Raw genomic sequence first — 16,905 nt, 5'->3', positions numbered from 1 at the left:
TGTGTGTGTGTGTGTGTGTGTGTGTGTGTGTGTGTGTGTGTGTGTGTGTGTGTGTGTGTGTGTGTGTGTGTGTGTGTGTGTGTGTGTGTGTGTGTGTTCATGCAGTGTGCCGGTGGTGTTTTAGTGAAAGTGTTTGATTGCATTGCCATCTAGGGGCTGCCAAGGAGTCTCTACGCTCAGATAACGACACACCAACAGCTGTTGCTATTGACAATGTGCATATGTTAACTGTGTTATGGTCCACATGCACCATATACTTCACTGTGTTAAAGGTAGCTTAAATAATTCTCTCTTTCTCTCTCCATCTCTTTCTTTCTCTCTCTCTCTCTGTCTCCCTCTCTCTTTTTCTTAATCTCTCTTCCTCTCTCTCACCCTTATCTCAATTCAATTTCCATTTAAGAGCTTTATTGGCATGGGAAACATATGTTTACTTTACCAAAGCAAGAGATATAGATAATAAAGAATTCACAGTAAACATTACATTCACAAAAGTTCCAAAATAATTCAAATGTCATATTATGTATTTTTACAGTGTTGTAATGATGTGCAAATAGTTAAAGTACAAAAGGGAAAATAAATAAACATCAATATAGATTGTATGTACAATGGTGTTTGTTCTTCACTGGGTCCCCTCTCTCTGTCTGTATTAACTGGGAGCTGATACTATTCTCTTCTTTCCTGGCACTGCACAGAAGTGTGATTTTCAAAGGATTACACTTGTTACTTTTGCTCTCTCTCTCTTCCCTCTCTCTTTGTGACAGGGGGATGATTAATCCTCTCTCTTTCCTCTCTCTTTGTGACAGGAGGATGATTAATCCTGTCTCTCTTCCCTCTCTCTTTGTGACAGGGGGATGATTAATCCTCTCTCTTCCCTCTCTCTTTGTGACAGGGGGATCATTAATCCTGTCTCTCCTCTCTCTTTGTGACAGGGGGATGATTAATCCTGTCTCTCTTCCCTCTCTCTTTGTGACAGGGGGATGATTAATCCTGTCTCTCTTACCTCTCTCTTTGTGACAGGGGGATGATTAATCCTGTCTCTCTTCCCTCTCTCTTTGTGACAGGGGGATGATTAATCCTGTCTCTCTTACCTCTCTCTTTGTGACAGGGGGATGATTAATCCTGTCTCTCTTCCCTCTCTCTTTGTGACAGGGGGATCATTAATCCTGTCTCTCCTCTCTCTTTGTGACAGGGGGATGATTAATCCTGTCTCTCTTCCCTCTCTCTTTGTGACTGGGGGATGATTAATCCTGTCTCTCCTCTCTCTTTGTGACAGGGGGATGATTAATCCTGTCTCTCCTCTCTCTTTGTGACAGGGGGATCATTAATCCTCTCTCTTCCCTCTCTCTTTGTGACAGGGGGATGATTAATCCTGTCTCTCCTCTCTCTTTGTGACAGGGGGATGATTAATCCTGTCTCTCCTCTCTCTTTGTGACAGGGGGATGATTAATCCTGTCTCTCCTCTCTCTTTGTGACAGGGGATGATTAATCCTGTCTCTCCTCTCTCTTTGTGACAGGGGGATGATTAATCCTGTCTCTCCTCTCTCTTTGTGACAGGGGGATGATTAATCCTGTCTCTCCTCTCTCTTTGTGACAGGGGGATGATTAATCCTGTCTCTCCTCTCTCTTTGTGACAGGGGGATGATTAATCCTGTCTCTCCTCTCTCTTTGTGACAGGGGGATGATTAATCCTGTCTCTCCTCTCTCTTTGTGACAGGGGGATGATTAATCCTGTCTCTCCTCTCTCTTTGTGACAGGGGGATGATTAATCCTGTCTCTCCTCTCTTTGTGACAGGGGGATGATTAATCCTGTCTCTCCTCTCTCTTTGTGACAGGGGGATGATTAATCCTGTCTCTCCTCTCTCTTTGTGACAGGGGGATGATTAATCCTGTCTCTCCTCTCTCTTTGTGACAGGGGGATGATTAATCCTGTCTCTCCTCTCTCTTTGTGACAGGGGGATCATTAATCCTGTCTCTCCTCTCTCTTTGTGACAGGGGGATCATTAATCCTGTTTCTCCTCTCTCTTTGTGACAGGGGGATCATTAATCCTGTTTCTCCTCTCTCTTTGTGACAGGGGGATCATTAATCCTGTTTCTCCTCTCTCTTTGTGACAGGGGATCATTAATCCTGTTTCTCCTCTCTCTTTGTGACAGGGGGATCATTAATCCTGTCTCTCCTCTCTCTTTGTGACAGGGGGATCATTAATCCTGTCTCTCCTCTCTCTTTGTGACAGGGGGATCATTAATCCTGTTTCTCCTCTCTCTTTGTGACAGGGGGATCATTAATCCTGTTTCTCCTCTCTCTTTGTGACAGGGGGATCATTAATCCTGTTTCTCCTCTCTCTTTGTGACAGGGGGATCATTAATCCTGTTTCTCCTCTCTCTTTGTGACAAGGGGATCATTAATCCTGTCTCTCCTCTCTCTTTGTGACAAGGGGATCATTAATCCTGTCTCTCCTCTCTCTTTGTGACAGGGGGATCATTAATCCTGTCTCTCCTCTCTCTTTGTGACAGGGGGATCATTAATCCTGTTTCTCCTCTCTCTTTGTGACAAGGGGATCATTAATCCTGTCTCTCCTCTCTCTTTGTGACAAGGGGATCATTAATCCTGTCTCTCCTCTCTCTTTGTGACAAGGGGATCATTAATCCTGTCTCTCCTCTCTCTTTGTGACAGGGGGATCATTAATCCTGTTTCTCCTCTCTCTTTGTGACAGGGGGATCATTAATCCTGTTTCTCCTCTCTCTTTGTGACAGGGGGATCATTAATCCTGTTTCTCCTCTCTCTTTGTGACAAGGGGATCATTAATCCTGTCTCTCCTCTCTCTTTGTGACAAGGGGATCATTAATCCTGTCTCTCCTCTCTCTTTGTGACAGGGGGATCATTAATCCTGTCTCTCCTCTCTCTTTGTGACATTAATCTTGTTTGCTGTGAATTAAAACCCAGAACAAGTAAAAAAACAGCAGAAAATCATCTATGTCATGTTTGTTTGGACGTGGTTCTGATAATGTGGGTGTTGAGGTTTTATTATGTTGTTAGTGATGGTGGCTCAGTGGTTCAGATCAACTTATAGGAGAGACAAGGGTTCACCTGAATCACTTTGCAACAGGAGACTAACACACTGTGTTCTGCAATGGGACTAGGCTTTCATCATGGTACACACACACCCATACATACACACACACACCAGAGGAGGCTGGTGGGATGAGCTATAAGAGGACGGGCTCATTGTAATGGCTGGAATGGAATCAATGGAACGGAGTGAAACATGTTGTTTCCAGGTGTTTGATCTGTTTGGTACCGTTCCATTGATTACATTCCAACCATTACAATGAGCCTGTCCTCCTATAACTCCTTACACCAGCCTCCTCTGGCACACATGCACACACACACACACTCTCTCACACACTCTCTCACACACATTCTCACACACACTCACATTCTGGAGCCTAAAATTGTACAAACACATACTTCCACATCCGTAGCACTCTTGGTGCCTGTCATAGCACAAGCAGGCCTTGATAATCAATTAGAAAATGGAGCCTGGCGTTGCAGCCTGCTCTGAGACTTGGCAGTGAGCTGTGTGTTGTCTCTGTGCAGTGGGATATTGCTGTGGTGTCAGTTTGATACCAGGGCTGTATTCAGGAGCTTTGTAGCTAACTCTCCCCGAGGGACCTGTGTGTGTCTTCCTACATGTCTGTCTCTCCCTCTCGGCTGGTCACTTGAGTGTGCTGTTAGTTCACGATGTAGCCTAGCGTGCATGTTGATGTCAGCCCCCATGTCAAATCCATAATCATGTTAGGTTTCTGTTGTCTGGTTTCTGGTATAATTCCCTCTGAATTCTGCTCTTTGTAAAAATCTCATGGGTTGGTTTTTGGAGTGAAATCAGTCCATGTGTTTGTCTGTGGGCATGCGTATGATTCACTCACTCTCTCTCCCTCTCTCTCCCCCTCTTTCTGCCCCTCACAGGGAAGTACTCTCCAGTCCATGTGTTTGTCTGTGGGCATGCGTATGATTCACTCACTCTCTCTCCCTCTCTCTCCCCCTCTTTCTGCCCCTCACAGGGAAGTACTCTCCAGTCCATGTGTTTGTCTGTGGGCATGCGTATGATTCACTCACTCTCTCTCCCTCTCTCTCCCCCTCTTTCTGCCCCTCACAGGGAAGTACTCTCCAGTCCATGTGTTTGTCTGTGGGCATGCGTATGATTCACTCACTCTCTCTCCCTCTCTCTCCCCCTCTTTCTGCCCCTCACAGGGAAGTACTCTCCAGTCCATGTGTTTGTCTGTGGGCATGCGTATGATTCACTCACTCTCTCTCCCTCTCTCTCCCCCTCTTTCTGCCCCTCACAGGGAAGTACTCTCCAGTCCATGTGTTTGTCTGTGGGCATGCGTATGATTCACTCACTCTCTCCCTCTCTCTCCCCTCTTTCTGCCCCTCACAAGGAAGTACTCTCCAGTCCATGTGTTTGTCTGTGGGCATGCGTATGATTCACTCACTCTCTCTCTCCCTCTCTCTCCCCCTCTTTCTGCCCCTCACAGGGAAGTACTCTCCAGTCCAGTGTGTATGGCTTGGAGGCGTTCAGTGTGTACAGTGTGCGTGTGGAAGCAGTGAACGGGGCAGGCAGTGTATCCAGTCCCTGGGTCAGCATTAGGACCCTGGAGGCATCGCCTGCCGGACTGGCTAACTTCAGTCTGGAGCAGAGAGAGCAGGGCCGGGCCCTTCTGTTAACCTGGGACACGCCTCATACACCCAACGGGGTTATCACGGTACACACAGAGACAGACACACACAACAGGGTTATCACGGTGCACAAACACACACACACACATGTTACACACATACACAGAGACAAGTATCAAAGGGGTCATCACAGTAAACAAACTTGCACACTGAACTCCCCATCTCCCCATCCCATCTTTCCCTCTCCCTCTCTCTCTCTCTCCTCCAGAGTTATAACATCTACAGTGAGGAAAACCTGGAGTTCAGTGGTCTGTCTCGCCAGTTCCTGTTCCGACGATTAGAACCCTTCTCCCTCTACTCTCTGGTTCTAGAGGCCTGTACCTCCGCAGGTTGCACCCGTACCCCCCCTCAGTCTGTTACCACGGCAGCAGCCCCCCCGGGTGCCCAACCCACCCCCATACCCAGTGCTATTGGCCCACACAGCGTAGAACTCACCTGGAGTCTGCCCACTCATCCCAACGGACCAATAGGAGAGTACATTCTGCTGGGGCGGAGTCTGGATGATGAGAGGAGGGGGAACAACGAGGAGATAGCGCAGGCCAAGGTGTGTATCTTCATTATCTTTGTTTCTCTTTGGTAATACTTCTACCTTATACAGAAAAAGACGGTATACTAAATATAACCAAAAGGGATTTAATATAATACAATGATATATGCCATTTAGCAGACGCTTTTATCCAAAGCGACTTAGTCATGTGTGCATACATTTTACGTATGAGTGGCCCCGAGAATTGACAGTAAAAGTTTCACAGCAGCAGATATTTTGTCGACTTTTAAACGTTCTAATGATTAGTCAACAGTAGGGCTGGGACAATGCCAGTATCAAAATACTCATTAGTATCGTGGCAGGGAAAAAAACACAAAGCAGATTTAACTTCTTTTTGAAAACAGGCCTGATGTTGGAAACAAACATCATTATGTTGTCATCCAGAGTCACATGTATTTATTTCATTGGGGCGGCAGGGTAGCCTAGTGGTTAGAGTGCTGGACTAGTAACCGAAAAGTTAACCCACTGTTCCTAGGCCGTCATTGAAAATAAGAATTTGTTCTTAACTGACTTGCCTAGTTAAATAAAGGTAAAATAAAATAAATAAACATTTCCAAGCTATAGTACACAGTATTCAACATAGAGCAGGTTTTTGAAGGACCAAAGAGTTTGGTCTGCTTCTTGTTTTCATTTTTGCCATGGAAAACATATTGGGATACTGGTAAAGTCTTGGTCCTACTCATCAGTGTTAATTTCATCCTTTGTCATAATCTTAACCTGTCTATTTCAGTTATATGATCATCATTAGCTGTGTATATTTTTCTGGTAGGTACTGTTCCGTGAGAGTTCCACCCAGGCTTCTAGTTTCTCCCACACTGTGACGGGGCTGCGGCCCTGGACCCAATATCAGTTCAGCATCCGTGTCCACAACCCTGCCGGGCACGCAGACAGCCCCTGGGTTACCGTGACAACCAGACAGGCCCCCCCGCGTGGCCTAACACCGCCCTCGGTTGTCCACGTGGAGGGGAACCCCTATGAGCTCCTGGTGTCATGGACCCCCCCACTGGAGAGTAACGGGGTGCTTTTGTCTTATAGGATCCAGAGAGACAACGTCAGTTTCTCGTTTAGTTTTGACCCCAGTGTTTTCAACTACACAGACGAGGACCTGTCTGCCTTCACCTCCTATAGATATGCTATTACAGCCTGTACTGCTGAGGGCTGTGTTACTAGTCCTGAAACACAGGTAAAGACACTGGAGGCTCCCCCCGCTGCAGTGGACTTTCCCACCATAACCAGCATCACAGCCGATAGTATCAACGTGTCCTGGACCATTCCATTAATACAGAATGGGGAGGTGACGCAGTACATGCTGGAGGCCAACGGAAAGGAGGTTTATCGTGGGAGTGGCTTGTCTGTGGTGATGTCAGAGCTGCGGCCGCACACAAACTACCGCCTCATCCTATTGGCTTGTACCAACGGGGGTTGTACCCCCAGCACCCCTATCAAGGCCCAAACCCTTGAGGCCCCCCCTCGTGGTCTAAATCCCCCCTCCCTCAAAGTCACCGGCCCAGAGTCTCTCGAAATCACATGGGGCGCACCGAAGCTCCCCAACGGTATCGTCACAGGTTACGAGCTCCGCCGGGATGGCCAGGTCATATACGTCGGGATGGAAACACGTTACCATGACTTCACGCTGTTGCCGAGCGTGGAGTACGGCTACAGCGTAACGGCCAACAACAGTCAGGGAGCGGTGACCAGCTCTGTGGCCAAGGCCAGGACTCACCCGTCAGCTCCCTCTGGTGTTGGACCTCCCACACTGCAGCCTCTGGGGCCACAGCAGGTCAGTAAGGGGAGTGGGAGTAGTACAATACATGTAAATACACAAATCATATTTTTTTCAGCACATTTCAAAGTGACAAATATTTCAGTGTTCAGAACGCCCTCCATTCCTAATACATGTTAATGTGTCTGAGATCCTACTGTAGTTTCAATTCTGACACTTCTACTCACATTGTTAATACTATTGTTAATGGTATATGAGATGTGTAATGTTGTGCTTGCTGTGAAGCTGAGGGTGGACTGGGAGCCCCCAGCGAGACCTAACGGGGTAATCGTCAGCTACACGGTGTACCAGAGAGACCCAACCCTGCCCTCAACACACAGCTTCCTGTATGACCCAGAACACAGCGCCTTCTCCGGACGCTCCATCATATTGAAGCAGCTCACACCCTACCACAGGTCAGTCACTAACGAACCCCCGACCTCTAACCTCTAGCCACAGGTACAGAGAGTGTGTGTGTGTGAGGGGGGGTAGAGAGCAACAGAGATGTTAAAAAAAATTTTTTAAACTTTATTGACAATCACGAGAGAGAGATACAGAGAGAGCAAGAGAGATACAGAGCAAGAGAAATACAGAGAGAGGGAGAGATACAGAGAGAGAGAGATACAGAGAAAGAGAGAGTTACAGAGAGAGAGAGATACAGAGAAAGAGAGAGTTACAGAGAGAGAGAGAGAAATACAGAGAGAGAGATACAGAGAAAGATAGAGATAAAGAGAGAGATACAGAGAGAGAGAGATACAGAGAGAGAGAGATACGGAGAGAGAGAGAGATACAGAGAAAGATAGAGACACAGAAAGAGATACAGAGAAAGATAGAGACACAGAGAGAGAGAGATACAGAGAGAGAGAGAGAACGAGAGAGATACAGAGAGAGAAATACAGAGAGAGAGATACAGGGAAAGATATAGACACAGAGAGAGAGAGAGATACAGAGAGAGCGATACAGAGAGATACAGAGAGAAAGAGATACAGAGAAAGATAGAGATACAGAGAGCGAGATACAGAGAGATACAATTCTGCATGCAGAATTTAGTGACTGTGCAGACAAAACACAATCCCGAGAGAGAGAGATACGGAGAGAGAGAGAGATACAGAGAAAGATATAGACAGAGAGAGAGAGATATAGAGAAAGATAGAGACACAAAGGAGAAAGCTAAAGGAAGTTATGGGGAGAAGAGGGAAGGAGGAAAGGAGGGAGGGAGGGAGATGGAGAGAGGGAGTCAACCTTGAGGCAGTGGTCACGTCTCCATCTCTCTGTCCCTGTCCCAGACAGGCAGTCAGTCAGACTGTGTGTGTTGTGAGGGTGTTCCTGTGCTTGTGTGAGGGTGTGTGTTTTCCTGTGTATGTGTGTATGTGTGTGTGTGTGTGTGTGTGTGTGTGTGTGTGTGTATGTGTGTGTGTTTCTGTAAGGGTGTGTGTGTGTGGGGGGGGTGTTATGTTCCTGTGTGGGGTGTGTGTGTGTGTGTGTGTAAAGGGTACTGATAAGAGACAGATAATAAAAGCTCATTATCTTTATCATCTCCAAATCACCACTCCTCCTCTCAGATTACCTCTTTATTCTACTCCTCTCTCTCTGTTGTAAAGGGGGAAAGAAAACATGGAGAGAAAGAGCTTCTCTTTCTCTCCATGTTTTCTTTCCCCCTTTCTCTCTCTTCTAAAGCACGAATAGACAGAATGACATTTAGGTAGAAATATGTGTAATATTGTAATAATGACGACATTTTGATATAATACATACTGTACATGATATTAAGTGTGTGTTGACAGACCTGTGTGTATTTCTGTGTGTCTATCAGGTACGAGGTGAGAGTGGAGGCGTGTACAGAGCTGGGCTGTGCCTCCAGTGACTGGGTCTCAGTGCTGACACTAGAGTCTCCTCCTACTGGCCAGTCCATACCGCTGCTGGAGCTACAGAGAGACACCAGGGGCCTACAGACCATCTTTTTGCTCTCTTGGCCCCCCCCGGCCCAGCCCAATGGTAGAGTCCTACACTATGAGGTCTATAGGAGACTGGGTCAGAACACTGAGGTTAGCGGGGGTGCAGCAGCGCTGGTGTATAGGAATGATTCCGCAACGTGCCGGGATGCCGGTCTCCTGCCCTACACTGACTTCCAGTACCAGGTAGGTACATATTCTGGCTAACACAGGGGTGAGGAACCACAGTCTGCATTGTGTGTGCGTTTTTGTTCCAGCCCACCACTATCACACTCACACCCCTCCCCCTTACCTAACCCTACTAAGCCCCACTCAGACAAGTGTTGTAATGCTAGTCCATATTAATGTGGTAGTTTGCGTGTTGTCGCTAATTGACAGGCTACCCTTTAGAGCACAATAACATTAGCATCCTGCCTGTCAGCCACGTTAGCCGAGGGCAGAGCCACGTTCTAATTGATTGAGTTTGCCTGATTGTTCCGTCTTATTTACCAGCCGTAATTTATGACAGGTGGAGTTGGGGCTGAGAGATGACAGGTAGGTGACAGAGCCATTAATCATTGGCAGGCAAGAGCACCCGTCATTACCATCCGGCCAATCGAATTAGCTGTTTACCCCACCCTCCCGGACACGCACATGTATCGGAAAGACCTTTTAAATGTCGGGTGTGGATCCCCAAGGGAGTTGGGGGGGGGGCAATATACGTGAGGAGATACACTAACCGGAGGTGGGAGAGATTGGGGGTGCTTCTGAAGTTTATGTTGTGTGAATGACTACTAGCCTATAGTGTTTATGTACGAACACTGTTTGTGGGTTATCCCCATTCATCACATGAGAGAGGAGACAGAGTCGGAGGGGTCATTTCTCCCCAGCAACTCAAGGAAGGACAAAGTCCCACCACAGTACAGAGGGGGATCAAATTAGTTTAATTGGCCCAGGTCATCATGTTTTATTGACAGGTTTATGCCAGCCTTTAATTACTGCCCACTTTCACCCAACTTACCGTCCGACCCTTGTCTCCACGATGATGATACTGTTCAGTCAGCCAATCCAAGTACTCGGACCACGACAGTGCGGCTCAGCTGACCAATCAGAGAGCTCAGAGCGAGTCCACGCAGCTTGGGTAGATTTTTGTTGCCATGGCCCCTAAAATGCCATATTTTTCCCCCTTTCTAATAACCTGGACTAGATTATCTCAGTATGCACACGGTGTGGAAGCCATAACAAGTCTGTAACTCATACAAGATACACAGATATATCTCTAAATGTTAGACATCTCCTTTCTGTATCTAGGGAGAAATAGCCTAACGAAGACACAGTGGCAGAGAAGTTGCTACATTCAAATCTGGTTGCATAATACTGTATGATATGTAAACAGTATGAAAACACTCTACACCAGTGAGAACTGTTGGATGCACGTTACACTACCTGTAGTCTCATCAAGAACCAGGCTTCGGCGATATGGCAACGCCACACTACACTACCTGTAGTCTCGTCAAGAACCAGGCTTCGGCGATATGGCAACGCCACACTACACTACCTGTAGTCTCGTCAAGAACCAGGCTTCGGCGATATGGCAACGCCAGACTACACTACCTGTAGTCTCATCAAGAACCAGGCTTCGGCGGTATGGCAACGCCACACTACACTACCTGTAGTCTCGTCAAGAACCAGGCTTCGGCGATATGGCAACGCCACACTACACTACCTGTAGTCTCGTCAAGAACCAGGCTTCGGCGATATGGCAACGCCAGACTACACTACCTGTAGTCTCATCAAGAACCAGGCTTCGGCGATATGGCAACGCCAGACTACACTACCTGTTGTCTCGTCAAGAACCAGGCTTCGGCGATATGGCAACGCCACACTACACTACCTGTAGTCTCATCAAGAACCAGGCTTCGGCGATATGGCAACGCCACACTACACTACCTGTAGTCTCGTCAAGAACCAGGCTTCGGCGATATGGCAACGCCAGACTACACTACCTGTAGTCTCATCAAGAACCAGGCTTCGGCGATATGGCAACGCCACACTACACTACCTGTAGTCTCGTCAAGAACCAGGCTTCGGCGATATGGCAACGCCAGACTACACTACCTGTAGTCTCGTCAAGAACCAGGCTTCGGCGGTATGGCAACGCCAGACTACACTACCTGTTGTCTCGTCAAGAACCAGGCTTCGGCGACATGGCAACGCCAGACCACTCTACCTGTAGTCTTGTCAAGAACCAGGCTTCGGCGATATGGCAACGTCAGACTACTCTACCTGTAGTCTCGTCAAGAACCAGGCTTCGGGCAATATGGCAACGCCAGACTACACTACCTGTAGTCTCGTCAAGAACCAGGCTTCGGCGATATGGCAACGCCACACTACTCTACCTGTAGTCTCGTCAAGAACCAGGCTTCGGCGGTATGGCAACGCCAGACTACACTACCTGTAACTAAAGAAAGTGGCCACAACACAGTGTGTCAAGTTTTGTATGTTAAGTTGTCGCAGAAACTTAATCCCCAAGTCAGACACACACATAAACACACAAATCCCCGCCACCACCCTCTTGACCTTTTCTCCATCTAGGTGACAGGATGACTTTTGGCTGACCCTCCCTCCTCTCCTCTCTCCCCCCTGGATTCTGACACTCAGGAACAGTGTGTGTGGGAATCTGAATGCGTGTGCTCCTCTACTCTCTCAGTCCGCCTGCATCTCGTCTCAGATCTATCATCCTGATTGATCACAGGGTAATTGGCTATTATTGAGGCTAATTTAACCCTCTCCGCCACCGCATCCATCTGCCTCCTCCACTGATCCGACATTCTACAAATGACTTACCCATGCAAATCTCCACCTGCCTGACCCTGAGCTGTGTTCCCCTGTAATTACACTAACACTGCCTGGGAAACAAGATTAGTCTGGTGTGTGTGGAAGGAGGACTATGGGGCGTGTGAGTGTGTGGGGGACTATGGGGCTTGTGTGGGGGGGGACTATGGGGCATGTGAGTGTGGGGGACTATGGGGTGTGTGAGTGTGGGGGACTATGGGGCGTGAGTGTGGGGGGGGACTATGGGGTGTGTGAGTGTGGGGGACTATGGGGCGTGAGTGTGGGGGGCTATGGGGTGTGTGAGTGTGGGGGGACTATGGGGCGTGAGTGTGGGGGGCTATGGGGTGTGTGAGTGTGGGGGACTATGGGGCGTGAGTGTGGGGGACTATGAGGCGTGTGAGTGTGGGGGGACTATGGGGCGTGAGTGTGGGGGGGACTATGGGGCGAGTGAGTGTGGGGGGACTATGGGGCGTGTGTGAGTGGGACTATGGGGCGTGTGAGTGGGGGGCTATGGGGTGTGTGAGTGTAGGGGGACTATGGGGCGTGTGAGTGTGGGGGGACTATGGGGCGAGTGAGTGTGGGGGACTATGGGGCATGTGAGTGTGGGGGACTATGAGGCGTGAGTGTGGGGGGACTATGGGGCGTGTGAGTGTGGGGGAAGTATGGGGCGAGTGAGTGTGGGGGGGACTATGGGGCGAGTGAGTGTTGGGGGACTATAGGGCGTGTGAGTGTGGGTGGGACTATGGGGCGTGTGAGTGTGGGGGACTATGAGGCGTGAGTGTGGGGGGACTATGGGGCGTGTGAGTGTGGGGGATTATGGGGCGTGTGAGTGTGGGGGGATTATGGGGCGTGTAAGTGTGGGGGACTATGGGGCGTGTGAGTGTGGGGGGATTATGGGGCATGTGAGTGTGGGGGACTATGAGGCGTGAGTGTGGGGGGGGGGACTATGGGGCGTGTGAGTGTGGGGGGGATTATGGGGCGTGTGAGTGTGGGGTGATTATGGGGCATGTGAGTGTGGGGGACTATGAGGTGTGAGTGTGGGGGACTATGGGGCGTGTGAGTGTGGGGGGATTATGGGGCGTGTGAGTGTGGGGGGGGGATTATGGGGCGTGTGAGTGTGGGGGGGACTATGGGGCGTGTGAGTGTGGGGGGATCTATGAGGCGTGAGTGTGGGGGGAACTATGGGGTGTGTGAGTGGGACTATGGGGCGTGTGAGTGGGGGGCTATGGGGCGTGTGAGTGTGGGGGACTATGGGGCGTGTGAGTGTGGGGGGGACTATGAGGCGTGTGAGTGTGGGGGGACTATGGGGCGTGTGAGTGTGGGGGGACTATGGGGCGTGAGTGTGGGGGGACTACGGGGCGTGTGAGTGTGGGGGGGACTATGGGGCGTGAGTGTGGGGGGGACTATGGGGTGTGTGAGTGTGGAGGGAACTATGGCGCGTGTGAGTGTGGGGGATTATGGGGCATGTGAGTGTGGGGGGACTATGAGGCGTGAGTGTGGGTGGGACTATGGGGTGTGTGAGTGTGGGGGGACTATGGGGCGTGTGAGTGTGTGGGGGGACTATGGGGCATGTGAGTGTGTGGGGGACTATGGTGCATCTTTGTCCCTCTTTCTCCCATCTGTTACCTCCTACTCTCACTCTTTCTTTCTCCATTCCGTTACCTCCTACTCTCACTCTCTCTTTCTCCCGTCTGTTACCTCCTACTTTCACTCTCTCTTTCTCCATTCCGTTACCTCCTACTCTCACTCTCTCTTTCTCCCGTCTGTTACCTCCTACCCTCACTCTCTCTTTCTCCATTCCGTTACCTCCTACTCTCACTCTCTCTTTCTCCCGTCTGTTACCTCCTACCCTCACTCTCTCTTTCTCCATTCCGTTACCTCCTACTCTCACTCTCTCTTTCTCCATTCTGTTACCTCCTACTCTCACTCTCTCTTTCTCCCGTCTGTTACCTCCTACTCTCACTCTCTCTTTCTCCATTCCGTTACCTCCTACTCTCACTCTCTCTTTCTCCATTCCGTTACATCCTACTCTCACTCTCTCTTTCTCCATTCTGTTACCTCCAACTCTCACTCTCTCTTTCTCAATTCCATTACCTCCTACTCTCACTCTCTCTTTCTCCCGTCTGTTACCTCCTACTCTCACTCTCTCTTTCTCCATTCCGTTACCTCCTACTCTCACTCTCTCTTTCTCCATTCCGTTACATCCTACTCTCACTCTCTCTTTCTCCATTCCGTTACCTCCAACTCTCACTCTCTCTTTCTCAATTCCATTACCTCCTACTCTCACTCTCTCTTTCTCCATTCCGTTACCTCCTACTCTCACTCTCTCTTTCTCCATTCCGTTACCTCCTACTCTCGCTCTCTCGTCATTACTGTATTTCTCTGCACGTTGTCTCAATTTCATCCCCTCTTCCCTCCCTGTCCTCCCCCTGTCTCCCTGTCTCCCACTCCTCCAGTTCTCCAGTGAGAAGGTGAGGGGTTGACAGTGGACATCTTCCTCAGTTCACCTGTAGCTGGCACTCACTCTCACTGCATTCTAAAGATGTACTCACACACACACTCACACATACACTCACTCACATACACACTCACATCAAATCAAATTTTATTAGTCATATGCGCCGAATACAACAGGTGTAGATCTTACAGTAAAATGCTTACTTATGAGCCCCTAACCAACAATGCAGTTTCAAAAAAAATATGGATAAGAATAGGGAATAAAAGTAACAAGTAATTAAAGAGCAGCAGTAAAATAACAGTAGAAAGGCTATGTACAGGGGGGTACCGATACCGAGTCAATGTGCGGGTGCACCGGTTAGTTGAGGTAGTACAGTGCCTTGCGAAAGTATTCGGCCCCCTTGAACTTTGCGACCTTTTGCCACATTTCAGGCTTCAAACATAAAGATATAAAACTGTATTTTTTGTGAAGAATCAACAACAAGTGGGACACAAGCATGAAGTGGAACGACATTTATTGGATATTTCAAACTTTTTTAACAAATCAAAAACTGAAAAATTGGGCGTGCAAAATTATACAAGTTAAGAGAGAGGTTGTTGTCCTGGCACCACACGGCCAGGTCCCTGACCTCCTCCCTGTAGGCTGTCTCGTTGTTGTCGGTGATCAGGCCTACCACTGTTGTGTCATCGGCAAACTTAACCTCTTGATGCTACCCATCCCGGATCCGGGATCGTGACTACGGCTCAAGCTCATTAGCATAACGCAAAATGCGAAAAAATATTCTTAGAAATATTTAACCTCCACACCTACACAAGTCCAATAGCTCAAATGAAAGATAAACACCTTGTTCATCTACCCAGCAAGTCAGATTTCTAAAATGTTTTACGGCGAAAACATAGCACACATTTATATTAGACCACCACCGAAACAAAAGGCAAGCGGCGGCCATTTTGTCCCAGAAAATATAAAATTTAAAAGTAGGATTAAAAAATAAATAATTCACTAACCTTTTGAAAATCTTCATCAGATGACAGTAATATTACATGTTACACAGTACATTTTTTTTTTTTCAATAATATGCCATTAATATCCATAAATCTCTGTTTACAATGACGACATTTCAAAAAATGCTACTCAAAATGTCCGGAGAAATTATGATAGCTCCGACAGATAACATCAGATAACAAGCAATAAACATGACTAAATATACATGTTCTACATATAGTTACAAAGATACACTTCTTCTTAATACAACCGCTGTGTTACATTTATTTTTAACGTTACAGAATTCGTTCACTAGTCTATGCTATGAGTCGGCGCTCAGATATTAGCAGTGTCTCCTCTACGTTTGGAGTCCACAGAAACCCAAAATAACCACATAAATATTCCCTTACCTTTGATGTTCTTCGATCAGAAGACGTAGAAGGAGTCATACTTACCCAATACATCGTTTGGTTTCAAGTTGTGCGTCTTTGTATTAGCATATGCTAACAGCTTCAGCTGAAATGCACCCAAAATAACTTCTGCTCCTTCTGGTCCCGCACTCTTGCACATCAAATCTTCAAAATTACATATTATATGTCGACTAAACTGGTCAAACTAAGTGCAGAATCGAGCAAAATGATCATCGCGAACAAACGAACCGGCTTCAACTGGTGTCTATTGGAAAAGAACGTTCCCCAAATCGGCCGCGCGCAATAGAGTGCATGTATGTGAGAGTGAACCGGGCATTTTCGCCCGCCAAAGGATGAGGGAGCGCGAAATTCAAACAATGAACGTGCCAATTGAAAGCAGACATCGCGCTGAACAAATACATACTGTTCCCAGATCGGTAGCTGCCTGGGAAGGGTGGGGGCGATGACGTCAAAGTTGACCCAACTTTTCTCTTGACAAGAGAGAGTTTGGGAGAAAGGCTGCCCTGAGAGTTCTGCTTTACATACAGACATAATTTAAACGGTTTTAGAAACTTTAGAGTGTTTTCTATTCAATAATTATTATTATATGCATATATTAGCAATTTTGGAAAAAAATATTTTCAGTTTACTATGGGCACGCACTTCCTCCAACGGGGGCAGTATTGAGCCATAAGCTCAAGAGGTTAATGATGGTCATGAAGTCAAGAGTGAAGAAGGAGTTCAGGAGGGGACTGAGCATGCACCCCTGAGGGGCCCCTGTGTTGAGGATCAGCGTGGCGGATGTGTTGTTATCTACCCTTACCACCTGGGGCAGCCCGTCAGGAAGTCCAGGATGCAGTTGCAGAGGGAGGTGTTTAGTCCCAGGGTCTTTAGCTTATTGGTGAGCTTCGAGGGCACTATCGTGTTTAACGCTGAGCTGTAGTCAATGAATAGCATTCTCACATAGGTTTTCCTTTTGTTCAGGTGGGAAAGGGCAGTGTGGAGTGCAATAGAGATTGCATCATCTGTGGATCTGTTGGGGCTTTATGGAAATTTCAGTGGATCTAGGGTTTCTGGGATGATGGTGTTGTTGTGAGCCATGACCAGCCTTTCAAAGCACTTCATGGCTACATACGTGGGTACTACGGTTCGGTAATCATTTAGGCAGTGTTCTTGGGCACAGGGACTATGGTGGTCTGCTTAAAACATGTTGGTATTACAGACTCGGACAGGGAGAGGTTGA

General features: G+C 48.0%; 1 protein-coding gene across 1 annotated transcript in view; it reads left to right on the top strand.

Annotated features, from left to right (window-relative positions):
- Positions 1-16,905, top strand: part of ush2a (Usher syndrome 2A (autosomal recessive, mild)) — a 456,140-nt gene that overhangs the window by 421,753 nt on the left and 17,482 nt on the right. Inside the window, exons 70-74 of the mRNA XM_042330430.1 lie at positions 4,534-4,761; positions 4,944-5,279; positions 6,052-7,062; positions 7,291-7,460; positions 8,858-9,182. Coding sequence (XP_042186364.1) covers positions 4,534-4,761; positions 4,944-5,279; positions 6,052-7,062; positions 7,291-7,460; positions 8,858-9,182 — 2,070 coding nt within the window. The remainder of the gene's footprint in view (positions 1-4,533; positions 4,762-4,943; positions 5,280-6,051; positions 7,063-7,290; positions 7,461-8,857; positions 9,183-16,905) is intronic.

This window comes from Oncorhynchus tshawytscha, linkage group LG11 (assembly GCF_018296145.1).
Source record: "Oncorhynchus tshawytscha isolate Ot180627B linkage group LG11, Otsh_v2.0, whole genome shotgun sequence".
Lineage (NCBI taxonomy): Eukaryota > Metazoa > Chordata > Actinopteri > Salmoniformes > Salmonidae > Oncorhynchus > Oncorhynchus tshawytscha.
This window is presented reverse-complemented; position numbering and strand designations above follow the sequence as displayed.